We start from the raw sequence: 21455 nt of genomic DNA, 5'->3' as shown, positions 1-21455 counted from the left end.
ATGACAATTCCCGTGCTCTGGGATAAAAATGGGAAATTTGGGGTTTCAGGAGGATTTTTATGCATTTTGCTTGTGCAGATAACAGCCTAAACACAACAAAATAGCCTCTTAAAACGGGACATGTGAAGGCTGGATAAAATTTCCATGAGCACCCAAGCCCACTTGCACTGGAAGGAAGAGCAGCCTGTTAGAGGGAATGACCTGGGGAATCTGGCACAACACAAACTCTGCACAACCTATCCCATCTTAAACCATCACCTATGGTCTCCAGCATGCTCTGCTGCCTCTATCCACCAGCTCCAGAAGCTCAGCTTAGGTAAAACTCAGTATCCTAAATCCAGAAATCATCTCTCACTGGTGAGCAGGAAGGGTCTGTCTGCACTGGGCAGCAAAAGGAAAGTCCAACCGAAAATGTTCTCATGGAATAAGGGTACAGGAAAGAGGAGAGGTTCATTTCAGCAGAAATTACAGCTCACCCTTCTCTGAGGACCATAAGAGGTCTGGAATTTTTACTCCTCCAGCCACAGTCTTGTTGTCAGTACCCAACTGACGATGAGCCTCACAGCACATCTGGCTCAACCTTGCTGACCCAATGTTCGTGCCACCCTCATGTCTGAGAGGCAGAGCACAGTTATACTTAAAAAGAAAAAATGTTACTCCTTGTTCAATCCATTATTAATTCATTTCCTTACACATTTGTCCCAGATTTTGGGGGGTCATGGCTGTCTTTCCTTCCAAGAAGCCCCAAATAGGAATCACTGCCATAGCCTGAAGCTCCAGTCTGGAGAAAGAGGATTCTGAAAGCACCAAACAGGGACAGAGCAGCCTCTCCGGGGGACCTTGGGACAGAGGAGGGAGAAGGAAACAGACCTCAAAGTCACACCCTTGCTTGTAATTGCCATTGCTACAAATGCAAGGAGAGGGGATTAGGGAAGCTTGTTGGGTGAGACTCAGTGGAAGCTGTGTTTTCTAGCCTTATGGGAAGTTTAGCTGAAGAGAACATATAAAGCAACATTCCTCTCTCCCCCATTTCTCCCTTTAAGTTGGGCTCATGAAGGGCCACATGGTTTCTCTCTCTCAGAGATCTACAGTATAAAAAATGCTACAGCAAAAAAACCCAAACCACAATCAAAGTACGTGTTGAACTGCACATGACTTTCAAAAGTGAGGAAGGAAGAGGCAGGGAATCAGCTCCTCAGAATTATTCATTGCCCTCCTTGCAGATATATTGATTGGTGGCTGATGCCACAACAGACTATAGATGAGCCATGATTGAGTGGCAGGGCTGGCAGGGGCCACGAGGGCTGGGGGAGACATTAAGGACATGCTAAGGAGGATTATGTGTTGCTCAGGTCTCAAGAGATACAAACCCTCCCTGTTACTGACCTTGGAAAAAATTGATTTGCCAACCTCTACCTCGCTGTTTTGCTCTGTCTGGGTTGCAGCCTCTCCTGGGTACAGTCTCTCTTCATAGCTGTAATCAAGCATCAACTGTACTGAGGTGCAATTTCATTTTCTCCACCTCTCCTCCAATTAGCTGAACAGTTCATGTGAAATATTACACTCTTAATTCTTCATGAACACAATTAAGAAGGGGGGCTGTTGTTAGAATTAAAAATATAGCTTGAAAATTAATTTAATATCTGGAGCAATGCCTTTAAAACTCAATATAGTGAACATTTGTTCCAAAGATATCCCACTGTGAGTGCTGAACTCTCCCTGTGCAAGGTGTTTCTGCAAGAAGTCTGGGTGTACGTGCATAGAGTCATAGAATCACCGGATCATGGAATGGTTTGAGTGGGAAAGGAACCTTGAAGATCATCTAGTTCCAAACCTCTGCCATGGGCAGGGACACCTTCCACTAGACCAGGTTGCTCAGAGCCCTCAGAGCCTCAGAGTTACAGACTCACAGAATCACAGACTGGTCTGGGTTGGAAGGGACCTTAAAGTTCATCTTGTTCCACCCCCTGCCATGGGCAGGGACACCTTCCATGTGTTTTGTGAGCTGTACAGCAAGGATCACACTTCCTTGCGTCTCATCTGGAGGCTCCATTCATGACTGGGCAGTGCCATGGGCTGCCCAGGAGCATCGATCCCCCTGCACTTCTCTGGGAACAGGTACGTGACAGCAAACCGGGTCCAGGCTCTTGGTACTGGGCCAGAAATATGATTTCAAAGCAGTGTCTGGACTTGTGCTGGGGATAATAAGTGTTATCTGGACTGGAATCAAGGATGGCCATGTGGTCCCTTTCTCTGGATGTAGGAATATGTCCCTGCATGGCTTTGCTGGAGGAATAAGAAGCTGTCACCGCCTGTCCGTGAGCAGTGCAGTGTTCTCAGCGTGGGATGTGGTGTGCCAGGGGCAAACAGGGCTGGTGTGTGGGGATTCATGTGGAAATGAAGGTGGGTTAAATGACCTAATCCCTTATTAACCTGCCATGATGTTCAGGACCTTCCAATCTGGGTCTTGCTGTCTTGTTCATCTCTAACAAAAAGCAAACAGGCCTCTGAGATGGTTTGAGTTGGCTTTAAGCATTAGACTCAATTTAACCTTTGTTTTCCTTCATTAGAGGAAGCCTCGAGCCTTTGCTGCAGTGAAACCCAGCACAGTGTCAGTGCCTGGCTGGCAGCTGGAGCTTCAGCTGCTCAAGTGTCCCCACTGAGGATGACTTAGGATGTGACAAGTGTTCAACTCTCTCTCTATCTTCTCTCCCATCCTTTCCTCTTTGTGAGAGCCCACACAATTAAGTGTAGTGCTGTGTCAGCATATTTTTTATTTCATGCCTTTTAGTCTTGTTAAAGTGCTGTCAGGGATGATACACAACTTACTCATTCCAGCCCAAGACTTTGTTTTGGAGTATTCAAGGATTTTCATGGCTCCTCAGCAATGCTGAGCTGCAGAACTGCTTGCCAAGGGCTGTTGGAGATGCTAAAAATGTACATGGTTCACAAAGAAAGAGGATAAATGTACAGGAAACGGATCTATAAGAGGCTGTTAAATAGGAACTGTTGGCTCAGGAAGTCCCTGTTGGAAAATTGAAGGCTGTATAGCCATTCAAAAATCAGGTATTTCGGTAAAAATCAGATATTTTGCGACCTAACTACCATTTATTCATCATTTCTCATTCACTGTGAGGGAAGTGGTTAAATCCTAAGAAAAATATGAGCATTGGGTGTTGTTTGCACTGGAAAATAGCCGTTGGTAAAAACAGGGAGAAAAATTATACAACCAAGTGTCGTCCTGGGGTTGCATCAGCTCCAGCTGCTGTGCTCAGGGTCAGGCTCCAGCAGCAAATAACTTAATGAAAATGGTCAGGTCGTGGCTCTCAGGTAGCTCCAAACAAGGATCCCTCAATGAAAACAGTTTTTCCATGAAAACAGAGGGAAATCACAGCTGGCACTGCCTACACATGCTAAAGACTGTCACCCACCTCGCCCACTCCCATGGTTATTGCACTTTAGGATGTATGGGATGAGAGTTTCAGGGGAGGAATGGACCAGGGGAAACATCCTCGCTCCAGGTTTCAATGGGACAGATTGTCTTGGATGGATATAGAAGAGAAGTCATAAGGGACAGGGTGGGGAGGTAGAGGTGAATCTGATGGCACAGGAGTGTTGACCAGAAACCCAACACCTCCCTATTAATGTGGTTCTACCATCTGCCAGAATTTGGTAGCACAATTTTTATCTAATACTAAAGAGAAAAATTATATTATTGGAGTTTTGTTGTTCTGACTGCAATATAAAACATTAAAAAATTATGTCTGTCTCAGCTCATGCAATCTGCATCATCCTGAGGCAGTGTGGGTTCAGATTTATAACACTCATCGTTTCCAGAGTGATACTCAAGCAGACTCCACAAGGCCAATGTGCTGTCGCCCATGGTGATGGTTCAATCCGTGTGGTTCTCTGCAGTTTGGGATGAGGTTCAAGGGGAGAGACACCCAGTTGCATTGTGGTGTGAATAGATTGCAATTGGTACAGGTTGCAAGGAGAAGCTGTGTCTGGCCTATCCCTGGAAGTGTCCAAGGCCAGGTTGGACAGGGCTTGGAGGAATCTGGGATAGTGGAAGATGTCCCTGCTCATGGCAGAGGGTGGAACGAGATGAACTTTAAGGTCCTTTCCAACCCAAACCATTCCAGGTTTCTATGACTTTGGATGCAGGATGCCAGGAGTCTGGTCCTCAGGGACATCACAGCCCCTTGGAGCCAGGCAGGGATAAGGCTGGGGATGGACACCTTCATCCTTCTCCTGGTGACGCATTTACACCAGGACAGGTAACAAACCCCACTGTGCTGTTTCCCACAGCACCGACTGAATCAGGCTCTTGTGGATCCCACAGCTTGGTCTCTCATCTGGGAGTGCACTCCTGGAATGCCTTCAAGACACAAAAGCTCCATGGACATGCAGATGAATTGTGCTGACTCAGCAGAAAGCAATATTGCAGGGGCTGGTCTGCACCACGTGGCTTTGGAATAATTACACCGTGTGGCTCCCAGGCTGGGAGCTGTGTGTGGTTGTGCTTTAGTTTAAATACCTGCAAAAATCTGTCAGGGTGGAAAAGAAATTCCAGGAGGAAATGTGTGCTGAGAGGAAATGGGAGAGCCTGGTGCATCCCACCCCACCGTGCCTGGATAAGAGACCCCCACACAGACATCAAACCACAAGGAAACCTCTGCTAGCTGAGAGCAAACTGCTCTATCTGGAAAGTTTTCCATGAAAACTATTACTTGGAAAAGGAATTCAAGTGGATGTTGGGTCATTTCTTTTTTGCCTTACACATGGTTTGGGAAAAGGAATAAATTCCCAAGTTTCCTGCATGGCAAAAATCCTGTTTCAGAGGGTTTGGAGCAAATCCTGGTCCTCGCCTCAGTCTCCCTGCCTGATTTTGTTCTGCATACCCAATTTCTCCATTATGCTTCGCAGCCATAATTTAGGGATGTAAATGATATAATTTCCCATCTTCATTATTTCTGGCTACTGGAGACAAGGATTTGTTCAGTAGAAAGAAATCCATGTTGTTTAAAGTGCCTATCAAACAGGGCCTCATACACTATTGGGATGTAATCTACTGTAAGGGCTCATAAAATATTGTTTATAGTTCAGTATAATAATATTTAAAATTACGATAAAATACTAAAAATACTATAAAATATTAACTTAATAGAAATATTAGCATAAAGCATTAATTATTTATACTTTCATATAAATAGTAAACTACTATTTATAGCATTTTAATGGGGAGAACTTCCCACGGCTGCTTTCTCCACCCCTGAAGAATCTTCTATAATCTAATTTTTATGGCAGATGGGAATTACAGTATCTCTGTCTGGTACAGGCACAGCTGGGATTTCCAGACCTTGTTCTCCCAAATCTGAGCACTATGAGATGCCACACATCCAGCAATGATCAGACCCCCCATGAGAAGCTCTACAGCAGCTTCTGATATCTCCTAATCTCTGGAGCATCCCATCATCTCTGGAGCTTTGGCAGGGCTGGGTTGATGGTTGGACTCAATGATCTTATAGGTCTCTTCCACCCTGAATGATTTCTGTGATTCCAGGAGAGGAGTAGCCACCCCTTTGGGTCCAGCTGTTCATTGTGGATGGGTTATATCCTTTCCTACATCCCTCTCATGCTGACGGTGCTAATTCCCTTCACAAGGTGATTTTCAGCCACCTGATCAGAGCTGAGGCTCTGGTAAAACCCACAGTGTCAAGCCCCAGCAGCCCAATTTTCACCCCAAAACCTAGGTGGCACATCTGGTACCAATCTCTCCATCTCCACGATCCAACGATTCCCTCTTCCTCATAATCCATAGGCTGCTACCATATTTTTACAGCAAAGCAAGATGGATTTCAGCAAATCCTGCCCCAAAACCCCAGCTTTGAGCACTGGCAGGCCGCAGGTGCAGCGAGAGGCCCCAGGATTAGGCTGCAGCAGGGCAAAGCCGTCGGCACGGCAGATTAGTTGGGTCAGCAATTAAACATTGGCACTTAACGCTGCCGGCAAAAACCAGGCTCAAGGACAAAATCAGTTCCTCCTTAATGGCTGCAGCCACTCCAAAATGCTGCATCTATCAGCTGGGAGCATTTCTGGGATCATAAACAAGGCGGCTGTGTCACGGCAGGCTAAATATAGTGCCACCCGGGTGGCCGCCGTGCCGCCTGTGCCACCGGAATTGCTGGGTACGCTGATTTTATTTTTTTTTTTCCTTAGGGATGGCTATGACGAACAGAAATACGCGGCTGGAGGGATAGCAGAAGATGGAGGCCCTGGTCCAAATGCAGGAGAATAAAGTCTGGAGTTTGCACACCTGATCAAAATATCCCTCACCTTCCTCCTCCTCCTCCCTCTCCTCCTCCTCCTCCTCTCCTCGGCGGTATCCAAAACAAGACTATAGTAACAACAGGCATAAGTACACCAGCAAGACATGAAATATGTCCTGGTTTAAAGTCACAGTGCTCCCGTGGTGGTGCCAAGGGGGATAAACACCTACCTGGTGCTGCAGGGGGTAGAAAGCCCCCACAGCCACCCCATCCCTGCTGTCCCCTCCCAGAGCACCCGGCTGGGGCTGGCTCAGCAGGACCACAGCAAAGGTAGGGATGTCTGCATTTAGCTACATATTTGATCTCTTTTTTTGGCCTGAAAAGGGGTTTTTAAAGGCAATGCAGCTCCGTGCTTGCCTCAGCATACAAAATGGGGGGGTTGAAGGTCAGCTTCGCGGGGGATTCACAGCGAGAGGCATTTCTGTACCGACATCTCCACCAACCCCTCTCCTGCAAGAGGGACAGTTCTGTCCACATAGAAGCTATATAAATAATAATCCATTACACTTCTTATTTTAAGCCTGAAAAATCACTTTTTTTTTAATTCAATCAGCCTAAATAGCTCTCACAGCCCTAAATGCACAACCCCCTATTTTGGGGTGCAAGAAGAGATGCTCACGTTCCTATCGAGGTCTGCGGAGCCGGCGGCATTCGGGGTTATCAAACCCTCCATGCCCAGGTGTACCTTCCCAAATTTCAGCACCTTCCCAGCAGGTGCTGCCCTGCCAGCAGAAGCAGTTTTCTGTGCAATTCCTTCCCTCCACCCTATTATATAATCAGGCTTTAAAGCAGGGGGGTTTTTTGCTTTATCCAGAGCTGCGGGATCCCACCGTGTCTTCACGGTGATTACTCAGCACAAATGTGCCGTAAACAACATCCCCAAATTTGCTCGCGCCCCGTCTCGCTGGTCTTCCATGGAAATCTCATGGAAGCTTTGCTTACCTTGTTCCTCAGCCCCGTGCATCCTCCTCTCCCGGCTCCTGCACAGCGATGGGGAGCCCGGCCGTGTCCCGCACGCCGGTTTTCCGCTCGTCATCCAGCGGCAATCCCGGGTCACGGGGCGACGGCCATGGGTTGGGACGCTGCTGCTGCCTGGGAACTGCGCGACGCTACGGGGCCCTGCTGGGTTATTTTTGGGATTACAGAGACTCAGGAAAGGATGAGGATGGAGGCAGACATATCACATCGTCTAAAATGTGGCATGGATTAGGATCTGGAGTCTGCAGGTCTGAGCCACCCAGCACAAACCTCAGGCAGCTTTTTTTTTCCTTTTCTCTAATTTTCTTTTTTTTTGGAGAATGTTACATGCTGGATGGATTCAGCAGAGATGTGGCATGTTAAAGCTTTGCAGAGCTGGGAAAAGGGCAGTGTGCTGATCCAAGCACACTGTAGGCACTTCCAGGCAGGCAAGCAGTAAGTGATGCTGTAAACATACAATTGGAAATAGAATTATGGAATCATTTAGGTTGGAAAAGCCCTTTAAGATCGTAAGAGTCCAACTGTTCCCCCAGCACTGCTGAGGCCACCACTGAACCTCCCAAGTGGCATAACCACGAGGCTTCTAAATCTCTCCAGGGATGGGGACTCCACCACTGCCCTGGGCAGCTGTGCCGGGGCTGGATAACCCTTTCCATGAAGAAATTTTGCCTAATATCCAACCTGAAGCTCCCCTGGAGCAATTGATGGTGATGACTGGCCAGAGGCATTCCAGCATGTGCTGCAGGTCAGGCTGTAGGGATGGAGACGTGTCCCTTGTGCCCCCCAGCTCCCCTGACAACAAGGCTTTGGTCCCAGCTGGATTTTGGCACTCTGCACATATTCCTCTGATTTTGACCTCCAAACTTTTGGTTTTAGACTGAGTTCATTTTCTAGCTTATATAGCTTTTTCCTCCTTGCGTTTGTCTGCCCTTGCACCCTCAGGCAGAACTGCATGGATGCAACACATCCCTCCTCTGCCTCTGGATTGCCACGATCCTTAACCCTGGCTTCACCCACATCCCTCCTGCTGGCTCTGGCTCCTTCACCCACGGACACCAAGGCTGACTCTCAGCTGTGCCTCTGCTCTCTCACCTCCCAGGCAGCAGCTTCACTGCTTATCACCCTGTTGTTTTACTCTCCTAATAATTCCTGAGTCTCTGCTTCCTCCAAACAGGGAACTGAGAACCCCGAGCTGCTGTTTGGGAATGAAAGGAAAAAGCAAAAGGTTCTGGGATCTGCGAACTGGTGGCGCTGGGAGGAGGCACTTCAGCTTAGGGTGTCTAATTCCCAGTCCCAACCACACGTGACAGATTACACGGGGCACAGGCAACAGCCAGAGCCTCCCTGGGCCTAATGCTCTCCAGGACGTTATTGGGGGAAGTTAAATAGGAAAAAACCCCCCACTTTTTATGCAACAAGGTTTCCCGGCCTACAGCAGGGGAGTGGAATAAGGTGGGCTTTAAGGTCCCTCCCAACCCAAGCCAATATGGGATTCCATGATTCTATGATCAGGATGGAAGGGCAGGAGGAAGTGGCATCATCTGCATTGTCAGAATTGGATTTTTAACCAATATTTTTGATTATATCGAATAATGTATATCAAATTGTATCAAATAATATCAAATAATGTATATCAAATTATATCAAATAATGTATCCTGGCTGTAAGACAGGACTCAAAGAGCAGCATTGCTCCCAAGACCAAAACTGGGGGGATTTTCCATGTTCAAGTGGGGATGCTTCTCCTCCTCAGCTCCTACAAAGAAACCCAGCCTTGTGAAGATATAACTCACACATAAACACTGCCAGCACAGGGATCAGCAGGAGAAAACCTTTATTTACATCATTTGAGCAGTAGCAGAGCTGCAGCGATTCACCGGGAAGAAACTCCAGGAAGAAAACTCAGCTTGACATTCCAGGGGGGAGACCCTCCTCCCACCACACAGTATCTCAGGTCAGTACAAAATTGCTATCACTTTACAAAAGGTCTAAGATTCACAGTTAAGTACCAAAGGGGAGGGTGAGGGGGATGGGAGGGATGGGACCCCATCCCTGCTGGAATTTGGTCTATGAAAATGCAACGTACGACAAGTCTGGTAGAAAAATCCATCCCGAGGGCTGGACATGCACAGTCATGGGATTTCTATACCTACTATAGGGCTCAGAGCCTGGAAAAGAAGCACTCAGGTGGCTCTCCTGGGGCAAAGGCATCTGCAAACACTGTCCTGCCACGGGGCATTGCATGGGAGAAGTCTCTCTTCAGGAGGGATTTTGCAGGAGGAAAGGATGAGACACAAGAGGTGGGCAAGGCAAAACAGGGAGCAGCTCCACTGCCCAGCATTCAGCCCTGGCAGAGCCACCCACCATGGCCAGGCTGCTTTTATAGCCTAAAAAATTCCTCCCCACCCCCCATCATCTCCTCCCCTCGTGCCCAATGCTGTTAGAAAGAAAACAGCACACACGTTTTGGCTATTTCTAGATTTGTGTTAAAACCAGCCCAGACCTTCATCTGAGGGTCATGGGAAAATCTAAAATCTTTCTTAAAGAGGATTTCATTGGGGGGTGGAAGATTTGTGGCCTCCCAGCAGGGGAGCTCTAGGGAAAAGGAAAGGCCCCTGGGGACAGCAGTGAAACCTGACAATCCCTGACAATCTGGAAAATTCCCACCCAGAGTGGGGTGGGAGCACTCCCCTGGCGCTGCTTTCACCCACAGGCAGGTGATGAGCAGGTGGCACATGGGCAGTGATGGTGTTTGGAAGATGCCCCTTCCGGCTCCATTGGTGGGAGAGCACCAGGACAAAGCTGGCTCTGACAGAGAGAGCAAACATCAGGAGCTCTTCCAACAGCACAAGGATAGAGGAGGCTCAGCTGTGATAAATAAACCTGGGAGTGCGCTGAAGTTTCACACGTGGAGCCCATGCATCCCTAAAAAAGCCACTCCCCCTCTCCCGCTGCAGGGCCACTCTCCAAGCAAAAGTAAACCCAGAGACAGTCCAGCAGTAGAAACGTGCCCAGGCTGCTCTAATTAATCAAAGAGGTGGTAGGGAGTGACAGGTTTGTGCCCTCCTATGAGCACCCCTGGCAGACAGCTCGTCCTGCAGATCCAGCAGCTCCCTGCAGAGATCCCAAAAGACAATGCTAAAATTCAGAGCTTTTTGTTTGTTTTAAACCTTTAAAAATACACATCTTGCTTTTTTTTTTTCTTAAATATATAGGCTATAAAATAAGGCAACTTGAGGAGACAAGGGGAATGTCCCCATTGCTTAGGTACTGCATCCCACCACCAAAGAGGGTGACAGTACTTCCAGTTGAGAAAAGTGACTCTGCCTGGCCCCAACACACTCCAATGGTGCTGTAAATCATGGGGAAACACCTCAGCAGCCCCTGGATGCATCCCAAGAAAAGAAGGATCTCTGGGATTTTATGGATAGGGAGTCATTTAGCCGGGGATGCTGCAGCCACAGCAGGAACAGCTTAGGGAACCCCCATGGCCAGGAGACCTCAGGGACAAAGGCAGCACAGAAGATGGAATGAGTTGATTTCTCCCCAAAACTGAAGCACACATAAATCTTCAGGAGAAACTCTTATAACATGACTATCTTGTAGTATTAAAAGCCATAAACAAGGTAAGGAGTGCTACTCATTCCCAGCCCAGATCCTGCTCACTCACAGCATTCCAAAAAACCAGACTGTACAGCAGCTTTTTATAAAATGGAATTCATCTCTCTCTATGGAAGGAGTACAAGTGTGTATTTTTCCTCCAATGTTTTCCCTCTTTTATGTATATTAATGCTGGAAATGTGATCTTCACATCTCTGAGCTTTGTAGTATACATGTTTTCCATGTTGCTCCCCAGTTCCCACTGGGCTAAGTGTTGCTTTCTAGAGCTTTATTTCTCTAAGAAATAAATTTAATGTAAAATAATTTATAGGAAAGAAAACTCAACCTAGAGAGTACTCAGCAGTAAATAGTCCTGTGGAGCAACAGGATGGCACATTATAGGCTCAAACAGGGACTGGGGGTTGGAAAGGGGTGGCAAGGACACCATGGCAAGCTGTGTAAACCTGGAATGATCACTACCTGGGTCTGCATCACTGATCCATGATGGACCATAGGCAGGAATAATTTATAGCCTCAAAAGAGGAAAAAAACCCTTATTCTAACAAATCTGACCTTTTAAACAAAGATCTTTTCACCCTGACACTGGCTATACTGGCACCCACCAATGGCACCCAGTACACCATCACCTAATCTGAGCACAGCCCTGGCACTGCACAGAGGAACCAAATCCATGGTGGAGTGAACTCCTGGTCCTTGGCACAAGTGTTTAGTTCTCCTCGTCCGAGAGAACAGGTGGGATCTTGCTGGACAGCAGGGTGTACACATAGGGCCAGATTTTGTTGGTCTCAGTGCCCGAGAAGGAGTGAAGGATGCCTCTGCTCCTGGAAATAGATGGGAGAAGAGGTCAGCACCGGCCTTCCCGTGGACAGGGGTATCCACAGGCAGGTCAGACGGGGCTTGGAGCAACCTAATGGAAGGTGTCCTGCCGATGGAACAAGATGGTCTTTAAGGTTCCTTCCAACCCAAACCATTCCAGGATTCTGTGATTCTCCCCCGTCTCCTGCAAGGGCGATTTTGGCCCCTCAAGGACCACTTCTGCACTTAAAAACACTCCCAGGATCTCGCTCCTTTTCAGCAGTGGATTGTCACCCTACATTAATCCATCTATTCCCAAGTTGGCCAGGGCACAACTGCCCCAAACTACCAGGGGACAAGCCCTGAAACACTCCTGTGCTCCCAGCAGACCCATCCGAGCCAGCGCCGGAGTCTTGCCCTTCTCCTGCCCTCTTGCCAACCACCCCATGTTCCACTCAACCCCCCCAGGGCCCTGGACTGATTTTTGCATGGCATGGACCACCCTGGATCTGTGCCTTCCGCCACAGCCAAAATATCCCTCCCATTGGCCAGCCCCAGCAAAGCTCTTTGTGGAGCCCAGCAAGACAAACAGGAGTTGTGAATTCCTTTAGATCAACCTACTCCCTCCAAGGGAGGCCCCTCCGGGGCCAGGGCTTGGCTGCAATGAAAGGCTGGGCTTGTGCTGCTGAGCACAGTGATCTGCATCCCAAAAATCTGCTGGGGCCGTGCCGGGGCTCCTGGGTCTGTGGGGATGTGGGCACAGGACTGGGCTGGTGAAACAGCACTCGGGCCTGTTTTTACAGGCATGCTGTGATTTTCTTCTCATGGTCCAACTCACTTGTACAACTCTATTACAGGCTTTGCAGCATCTTTGTACTTTCTGAGCCTGGCAGCCACAGCCTCGGGTCTGTCATCCTCGCGCTGCACCAGGGGCTCTCCCGTCAGGTCATCGATGCCCTGCAGGAGGGAAACACCATCAGGGGATGTGGCCACCAGCCCCATCATCCAACTGGAGCTCCCTGACAAACACCTCATCCTGCTCTGCATCCATCCACCATCCTGGACAGTATTTAGCATAAATCCCATATTCCTGTTAACATTTAGCATAACTCCTCAGGCAAATCGGTGCTCAGTGCTACTACCTGGGATTGCTTTCTCAATGCTTTTTTCAGGATCCCAGCTCATGAAGAGAAAAGCTCGTCTGATCTTTTCCTTTCGTGGATCATTCCCAGGCGGCTCCATGGACTCTTACCTGGACATGGGGGGGGTTGAAGTCCATGTTGTAGACCCTCCCACTGCCCGGGTGGACCCAGCGGGCACTCAGACGATCTTTCAGCGTCTCGAAGGGAATGTTCAAGCTGATCACCAGGTCCAGCTCACAGATCCTGTCCAGCGCCTTGGCTTGTCCCAGTGTGCGAGGAAAACCTGTGTAGTCACCACAATGTAAAGGGGCTGGAATGAGAGGTAGAAAAGCAGCAAGAATGGAACCAAACCCATCCATCACGCAGCTCCAGAGCTGCAAACCCACTGCAGCTCCTCCCTGTGCTGTAGCACAAGTGGTGTGAAAGGCAGACACCACCATATGCCTACAATAAAAAATAGCTCCCACAGCACCAGCTCCTGAAATATGACACATAGGTCGCTGTGGGCTCAGGTTTTCCTGCAAAGACGTGTCTGGTGTCCCTGCACGGGGGCTGGGGGCAAGTAGGAGGGAACAGGCAACAGCAAAACAGGAAGAAATGCTGGAATTACAAGGAAAAACCTGAAGGAAACAAAGTGCTGTACATAGATAAGGGACAAGCTGCTGGTTTACATGGAGGGCATCAAGGACACTGTGATCAAATGGTCCTGTCCTCTGAAGGTGGTGGGTAGTACCTTTGCTTTGGAAAAGCCACTGAGTAGCTGGGAGCTCAGAATCATAGAATCCCAAGATGGTTTGGGTTGGAAGGGACCTTAAAGATCCAAAGGGAGCCAACAAGAAAGATAGAGAGGGACTTTGGACAAGGGCCTGGAGGAACAGGACAAGAGGGAATGGCTTCCTACTGCCAGAGGGCAGGGTTAGGTGGGATATCGGGAAGAAATTCTTCTCTCAGAGGACAGGTTGCCCAGAGAAGCTGTGGCTGGCAAATCCCTGGAAGTGTTCAAGGCCAGGTTAGATGGGGCTTGGAGCAACCTGAGCTACTGGAAGGTGTGCCTACCCATAGCAATGGGTGGAACAAGATGAGCTTTAAGGTTTCTCCCAACCCAAACCCTTCTGGGATTCTGTGATTGTTTGATTCCAGTTCCAACTGGAATCTGTGATTGTTTGATTCCAGTTCCAACCCTGCTGCCATGGAAAAGGACACCTGGCCTTACCTGTTTGCTCTCAGCGTCTCCTCCCCCTCCACCTCAGGTGGCTTTTGGCTTTGAGGAACCACTTCACACACATGTGGAGGCAGTAAGAGGTTTTTTTTGGTGTGTCTCCAGCTCTGCTCTGCTCTCTGGCTCTGCTTCATGAACAACCCACCCCCTTTCCCGGCCGCGTGCCAAAGGTTCAGCTGGACACGCACGTGCTACTGCCAAGGGCAGGGGGAAGAAAGACCCGCAGGCAGATGTCCCTGCCAGCAGGTCGGCTCCTGCCTCCCCTCCCTCCACCAGCAAAGGCACCTTCTGGCTTTTCTCTCTCCTGGTATTGCCAAACCATTAGCAGCAAGATGATGTTTTGAGGGGGGCTGGCATTTTCTTGTCCAGAGGGGACTCACCATCGAGCAGCCAGTGCTGCTCCCGCCGCTTCTCCAGCTCCGTCATCATCACGCGCGTGATGACGTGGTCGGGCACCAGAAGGCCTCGTTCAAGGTACTGCTTTGCCAAGACACCAACTTCTGTTCAAGAGAAGAAATAAAAAACCCAAGAGCAATAAAAAAACCCCCATGACATTTCCAGTTTAAAAATATCGCTCCCCCTCAAATGCTGCCTGTCCTCTCAAATGGCTCATCCATCGCTCTGCTCACAGCTGCTCTTGGTAGCTGGGGCCACATGGTCATTTTGTTGCTGGAGAAATGGAAATACCTGAGATACTTGAGAGCAGGAACATGGTGATCCCAGCCAAGCCTTTGGCTGACAGAGCAAGGGGCACTGGCACCAGCTGGATGTGCCAACATATGGAGCTCGTTTGGTTCAGGAAATGGATCCAGTGCAGTTACAGATGACACTGGCACAGGTATGAAATGTCCTGAAGACACTGAACCTGCTTCCCACCCACAGGGCTTGAAGATTTCAGAGCCTCTACTTAAGATATGCTCTGATAAGAAAGTTATTCCCAAAAGCAAATCCTTGAGAACATAATTGACATGTAATTGCAAGGTAAACACTCCTTCCTGGGCTTCTGCCTGGCTCCTGCATCACTCGGCTTCAGCTGCTCTTAGAAGCTGGAGAGGGACTTTGGACAGGGGCCTGGAGTGACAGGACAAGGGGAATGGCTTCTCACTGACAGACAGCAGGGTTAGATGGGAAATTGGGAAGGAATTCCTACCTGTGAGGGTGGGGAGGCCCTGGTACAGTTTGCCCAGAGAAGCCCTGGACGCCCCGTCCCTGAAGTGTCCAAGGCCAGGTTGGACAGGGCTTGGAGCAATCTCGGCTCGGGAAATGTGTCCCTGCCCATGGCAGGGGGTAGAACTAGAAGATCATAGAATCACAAACTGGTTTGGGTTGGAAGGGACCTTGTTCCAACCTCCCCAGTTTAGATGGTCTTTCAACCCAAACCATTCCGTGATTACAGTTTGCCTGTGATTTTCTTGGAGCCACTCGGAGACACAAGGAAACTGTTTGGGGAATGCAAATATTCTTTGCCCCTATGTGTGATAAGTCCTGCTCTTGCCACCAGGAGAAGTCCAGCCTCTTTCCCCTTGGGCCGGGACCCAAAAGACACCTTCTCTTCTTCCCACAGCAGCTGAAATAGCATTTGTCACCAGAAATGAACAGTTTTGCAATCTGTTTGTTGCACGATTTCTGGTGAGGACAGCACATTTTAGCCCTCTCAAAGTATGAGTCCTCTCTAAAAATAAGCCACAGGATCCTGCATTTTGAGGCAGGCTCTGGTTTTCCAGGTTGCAGCAAGATGTCAAAGCGGGCAGCACGTGCACCTGGCTGTGGGATGAATTCCTGAGCTGCAGGAGGGGGTTTTTGCAAGCTATACAGTTCTTGGAGAGAATTCATCTGATCTAAGGGAGAAACCAGCCCAAACAGATCCCCCTGGGAGTATGGGGTTGGGTGTGTGCAGGAAACCTTGTGAACTCCCAAAATGATCTGCAGAGGATGCCTGGCTGGAAAGCAGGGCAGGTGGGGCTCCTGGGTTGAATCCAAAATCCAAAGGAACTGCTGGGAAAATGCAAATATTCTTTCCCACTGTGTGTGACAAGTCCTTCTCCTGACACCAGAAGAGGTCCAGCCCCTTTCCTCTTGGACCAGGGGCCGAGAATCAAGAATTTTGGAATCCAGAATCCAACCTGCCTCGCAATGGGCAGGCAGCCGGCGCTGACTCACCGGCTTGCGAGGCTGAGTCACCGCAGGGACCGGGATCACATCCCACTCCCTCTGATCCATAAAGGCATTCCAGCTCACCCTGCTGAGCAGCTCTTTGCTCAGGGCCACAGTGACTGCCAGGAACCAAGGGCAGAAAACACCTTTTCTCAATGACAAGTTCTCTGTCACTGCCCAGACGTCACCGGCGCTGCCGGCAGTGATCCTGCTCAGGAAAGCAAAGGACTCACCGATGGAAATGATACACTTATGCAACCAGCATGGAGACCTGCGAGGGCAGAAATAGTATTGCATCTGCCTACATCGTTTGATATTTATTCACATGGTCTGCACAGTGCCAGAGGCTCGCAGGGAACGTGCTCCCTGGCAGGGCAGAGCTGATCCCTGGGGTAGGGATGCTCCCAGGGCAGGAATGTCCTCGGGGCAGGGTTGCTCCTGGGGCAGAGCCGGTGACCACAGAGGCTGCAGCTGCCACAGAAGGTCTGGTTGTCACCCCGAGGAGGGGTGGCCATCCGAGGGACCGGCTGTGGCTCGGCAGGGCTGCTGGAGCTGGGCCTGGAGCTGCAAACCAAAACACACCAAGCCCCAGTTGGGGCTGGGAATACAGTCTGGGAATACAGGCCCACAGTCCTGCATCCCAGAGGCTGCAGCTTTCCCACGCCCCTGATATGGGTGGTCAGCTCTCCACTGCTCTGTGATGGACAATTCCTGCTGTTGGGAATGCTGCTCCTCTGTGCCTGCCGTGTGTGCCGGGGGACATACCAGCACGGGGACATGGAATGCGTTACCGTGGGGGTCCACACACCAGCACAGAGTGCTGAATGCTTCCAGAAAGCTCCTGGAGCTTCTCCCTCCTCCAAAGCACAGGCAGCACTGCCACTCCTTCCTTCCCAAAGGAGGAACAGGCATGGATTTTACATGAAGGACCTGCAGAGCTGCCCAGTCTCCAGACCCCCAATACCCAGGATGTGCTGGAATGCATTATCCCAGCAGCCACAGCCCTTGGAGTTTCTTCCAGGCAGCCTTTAACTCCAAGTTGAACAGTTGCTATCCCCTTCCCAGTCCACCAGCTGTCAGTCCTGAAGCCCAGCCTTCTCCAGGTAAGACTCCACCCCGATGCAGCCCTCCCCAGCCTCAGGCCAGAGAGGGAAGCAGGGTTTGGGCAGTCCTTCCCAAGCAGGGTGGAAAATCGAAGTCCCTCAACGCAAGGAGCTGGGACTCACCCCTGTGGAACTGCACAGCACCAAATCCCCACTGCTGGGGCTGGGTGCATAGAGGGAGTGCAGGCATTACTCTGCAGTTACTCCAGGTAGCAAAGGGCTCCTTAGGTGCTGTTTGTGCTGAGCTCAAACCCAGCCTTTTGACCCATGAGATTAATCCCATTAATCTAATGACCATGGGTTTAATCTGCCCTTTAACTCATGGGACTTCCAGCTCTCAGTGGCTTCCCCCACGTGGCCCTGATCTGTTCCTCTTTATCACAGCAACACAGTCACAGCCCTGAGGGACATGTCCCAATCCCGAGGCCAGGATCCACACAACAGCCTCCCAGGGCCAGGAAGGACAGGCTGGAGGAGAGGCTGTTCCCAAACACAGCACTCAGCAGCCTCCAGACCCTGCATGATAACCCCGGACTTGCTGCCCTATGGCAAAATCTTTAGCATGTTTTTTTTTCCTATTATTTAGGCTACAGCAACATGACCTGGACTAACAGAGAGGAGAAACCTTGGGTGTGAACAGGGCAGTGACACAGTTGTCTGTGCTCCACTGCAGTTAAGCCACACCAGATGTCACCCCAGTTTTGGGACCTCAGGACCTTTTTCCTGACACAATCCAGGGCCTTGTTCCAACACTGTCCTCAGCATCAGGATGTCATTTTGGGGAGTCGGATTCTGGAGCGGCTCCAAATTTATGCCATGACACTGGATGGACACTGAGATCTGTCTGGAGGGCAGCAGCCAGTGCTGGGGGAGACCCCATGGCCAGAGCACTGCAGCTGCTCCCACACACAGGGTTATACCAGGGACCCCAAGGAAAAGCAGAGGGCTAGCAGGCTGCATCCCCTGAGCTCAGCTTTGACCACCAACCAGGACAGTGTGGCTCTGCCAGCAAAAACCCTGGGAAAGGTGGGAGAAGGACTGTGGGGCCAGTCCACATCCCCCTTGGAATTTTGTTTTGTGTGTACCTTGGTGGATGCTAACAAATGAAATCCATCACGAGGAAGGGATAGGAACCACTTCTGCCTCCAACAAAGCACCTGAAAGGGAGCAGTAGGGCAGACACAAGACTCACAGACTCTCAGCCAAAGCCAATTAAGTTGTTTTGCAAATTAACTGCAGAGTCCTGGAGCCTGGAATGCCACTAGCACCAGAGATGACCACTTGGGTTCCGGGGCAAGTACTGGCCAAGGAAACGGCTCACCACCCTCCAGCAGCCCTGCCTAGCACCAAAAACACAGCCTCTAAGATTTCCAAGATGTTGAAAAGGCCTTTTCCTGCAGCAGAGCAGCCACTCACTGAGAGACTCTAATTAAGAGACACATGGGCAGGAGCGGATGCACTGCAGGGTTGCTGTAGCACACCTTACTGCCCTTCAGGAGCAGCCACGCATTCAGTGGCTTTGCCTGGCTGTGAAGTCCTTGTTCCCTGAGAATGCCAACATGGACATCAGCAGCAGGCCTGGAATGCTCTCCATGCTGGGTTCTCCAGCTTCTTCTGGCAGCTGGAGCCCTCCGTGCCTCCCCAGCCTGAACCCTCAGCCACGGCCACTTTATGTCTGGCACTGGCAAGCAGGAAAATCCCTGGTGCATTGACTCTCTAAAAACACTGGATTCATGGCTCCCTCTGGGATGATGAGCCTGTAATGATTCTGTTGGTATTGCAGAGCCCCAGCTCCCCCACAATGCAAAGCCAGTGGAACAGTTGATAAACTTGGGAAGAGAATCTACTTCCACCTGGTTTCCCCCAGAGCTGGCACACAGCAGCACAGTCATGTAACAGCTTGTCCAAAGCAAATAGCAAAAAAAAATAGCAAATAGCTGGAGCTTACTGAGCGCTGTAAGCAGAGGCTGAGTCAAAGGTGGGACCCGAACGTCACACATACGGCTGGTTTCCTTCTGAGTAACTTTCCCTGCACTTCTCTGTGTTGTTTCCTTTGGGATACTGAATATACGCGAGACACTTTGGGAAACACCTTCAGCTAACTCCATTCACAGCCCCTTCTTCCTTCTCCAGTGTCCCCAGAGAAGCTCTACAGCAAGAGACTAACTGAAATATAAAATTCAAGACAGTGACTCATTCAGAACTTGATTGTGGAAGTTCCCAGATGGGCACAGTCTCACCACGCTGCACCTCTCCACACGCTGCACCTCTGCTGGCTTTTCACCCCATCTTTCCATCCTTCAGCCAAAGTCCTCATCAAGATTTTCCAACTTTTCAACCTCCCTCCAAAGGAAATATTATTGTCCTTTTTATTTACCAAAGGAAATCTGGATATTTTTACATGAGTGACCAGCACAGGGCTGTGTGCAACGCCCTTCCACCACGTACCTCTCCGAAACTTCACCCTCCCTATTTTTTCTCCCTGTTTTCATCACCCTTCTAAAAAGGGAAATCACTTCTATGTTCTCTGGCTTGTTTTTTCTCCACACCGTTTCACCGTTCCTCTGCCCAGTGAGTCAGCTTCCCCCCCGGGTCGGTCTTTCACACATTAGCAAAGGAGAGAAGGAACTGCTGGAAAAAGAAACATACTGGGATTGCCTAATGGCAGCTGCAGAGGAACCCGAGCAGGAGCTGGGGGGCAGCATGGCTGCTTCAGAGCCTCACCAGAACCAAGAGCACCTCAGCAGCCTAGGACACGGGCACAGCACATCCCATCTCCCACGGGGTTTGCACTTGGATGTCAGACACGGGATAGGCAGGATTGTTGCCAGCCCTAAAAAAAAGTCTCGAGGGGGTAACCTGTGCAGGGGTGGGCACTGACACCCACCTCCTCCAACTCCCTGCTTCCGGAAAGGAGTTTCATAAGGAGTGGGGAGCACACACCAGCACCCTGTAACACCCCTAGCCCTGCCACAGGGCACAGCACAGCACAGCCCCTGGCCACAGCACCCCATGACACGAAGCAATATTCCCAGCAGGGTTTCTCCTGTGGACAAATGCGTGTTCCCAATGCATCCCTCCCACCGTGGGTGTTGTGCGGGCACAGCGTGCACCAGCATTCCAGCCATCTGCCATCCACCGCTTTAGGTTTTACCCCCCATCCCTGAACAGCCACCTGAGGCAGGATGAAGTTATTAATAACAAATACACGCCGCCGTTAACCATCAATGCACGGGCAGGTGGGATATTCCTACCGACCTCTCCGGAGCTTAATCACCTGGGACAGGGATAAAACCGTCGCACACCCACGGCACCCGCGGCATCAGACCCCACTTTTATCGGGCGGCTCCGTCAGCACAGGCTGGAGGGAGAAGGCGATGAATGAGCTGTGCCAAATCCACGGAAAGAAAACAACCTGTGGTCGATCCGGGGGGGGGGGGGGGAGAATGTGGATCCCATCCCATCTCCATCCCCATCTCCATCTCACTCCCATCTTCATCCCCATCCCTACCCTGTCCTCATCCCCATCCCATCGCCATCGCTGCCCCGTCGCAGATGCGCGGGGCAGGAACATCCCGGTCCCGCCGCTCCCCGCGACGGGGCGGCCCCGCGGGCACTCACCGTCGCCGCCGTCGAGGCTCTCCCGCAGGAATTGCCCGCTGGAGAGGTGCTGGAGCCCGAAGCTGCGGGCGATTCTCTCGCACACGGTCCCCTTGCCCGAGCCGGGGGGTCCCAGCACCACGGCCCGCAGCAGCTTGGAGGCCATTCCGGCTGCCGGAGCCGTGCGGGGCAGTACACGCGTCAGCCTCCCCAGCCCCGCGCCCGCCGCTCCCCCCGCACCGCCCGTACACATCAGCAGGGCGGGGGGAGCCCCGCGGCCGCTCCGCTCTCGCCGCCCGCCCGCCCGCCCCCTCGGGCCGCGGCACCCTGGGACTTGTAGTCCCGCAGCCGCCCGCGCAGCCCCGCGGCCCGACGGGGCCCCCGCGGCTCTGCCCGGCTGGGCTCGGCTCAGCTGGGTTCGGCTCGGCACGTCCCGGCTCGGCGCGGGGCGGGCACAGCGGCGGGAGGTCCCGGAGCCGCGCCGCCCATGGAAGCGGCTCCGCGGGATCCCAGGG

General features: G+C 50.9%; 2 protein-coding genes across 4 annotated transcripts in view; both read right to left on the bottom strand.

Moving 5' to 3' along the window:
- Positions 1-7519, bottom strand: part of DNAJC6 (DnaJ heat shock protein family (Hsp40) member C6) — a 43906-nt gene extending 36387 nt beyond the window's left edge. Inside the window, exon 1 of one of the 2 annotated variants that reach the window (XM_032696319.1) lies at positions 7272-7519. In XM_032696319.1, coding sequence (XP_032552210.1) covers positions 7272-7365 — 94 coding nt within the window. In that variant the 5' untranslated portion in view covers positions 7366-7519. The remainder of the gene's footprint in view (positions 1-7271) is intronic. The other variant, XM_032696320.1, reaches the window with a different exon arrangement.
- A 2937-nt stretch (positions 7520-10456) lies between these two features.
- AK4 (adenylate kinase 4) lies at positions 10457-21196 on the bottom strand. 2 transcript variants are annotated; one of them, XM_032696321.1, is made up of 5 exons: positions 20962-21196; positions 14464-14583; positions 12975-13147; positions 12561-12679; positions 10457-11748 (listed from the first exon to the last, which is right to left on the bottom strand). In XM_032696321.1, the coding sequence occupies exons 1-5, from the start codon at positions 21191-21193 to the stop codon at positions 11634-11636; spliced, it is 759 nt and encodes a 252-aa protein (XP_032552212.1). In that variant the 5' UTR covers positions 21194-21196; the 3' UTR covers positions 10457-11633. The 2 variants fall into 2 exon arrangements, with proteins under 2 accessions (XP_032552212.1, XP_032552213.1); XM_032696322.1 differs by having other exon boundaries at positions 12975-13174; positions 20962-21175.
- Between the last annotated feature and the right edge of the window lie 259 nt (positions 21197-21455).

The sequence above is a fragment of the Chiroxiphia lanceolata genome, chromosome 9 (assembly GCF_009829145.1).
Source record: "Chiroxiphia lanceolata isolate bChiLan1 chromosome 9, bChiLan1.pri, whole genome shotgun sequence".
NCBI classification, from domain to species: Eukaryota; Metazoa; Chordata; class Aves; order Passeriformes; family Pipridae; genus Chiroxiphia; species Chiroxiphia lanceolata.
Note: the sequence above shows the minus strand (reverse complement) of the source record. Positions and strands in the feature narration are given on the sequence as shown.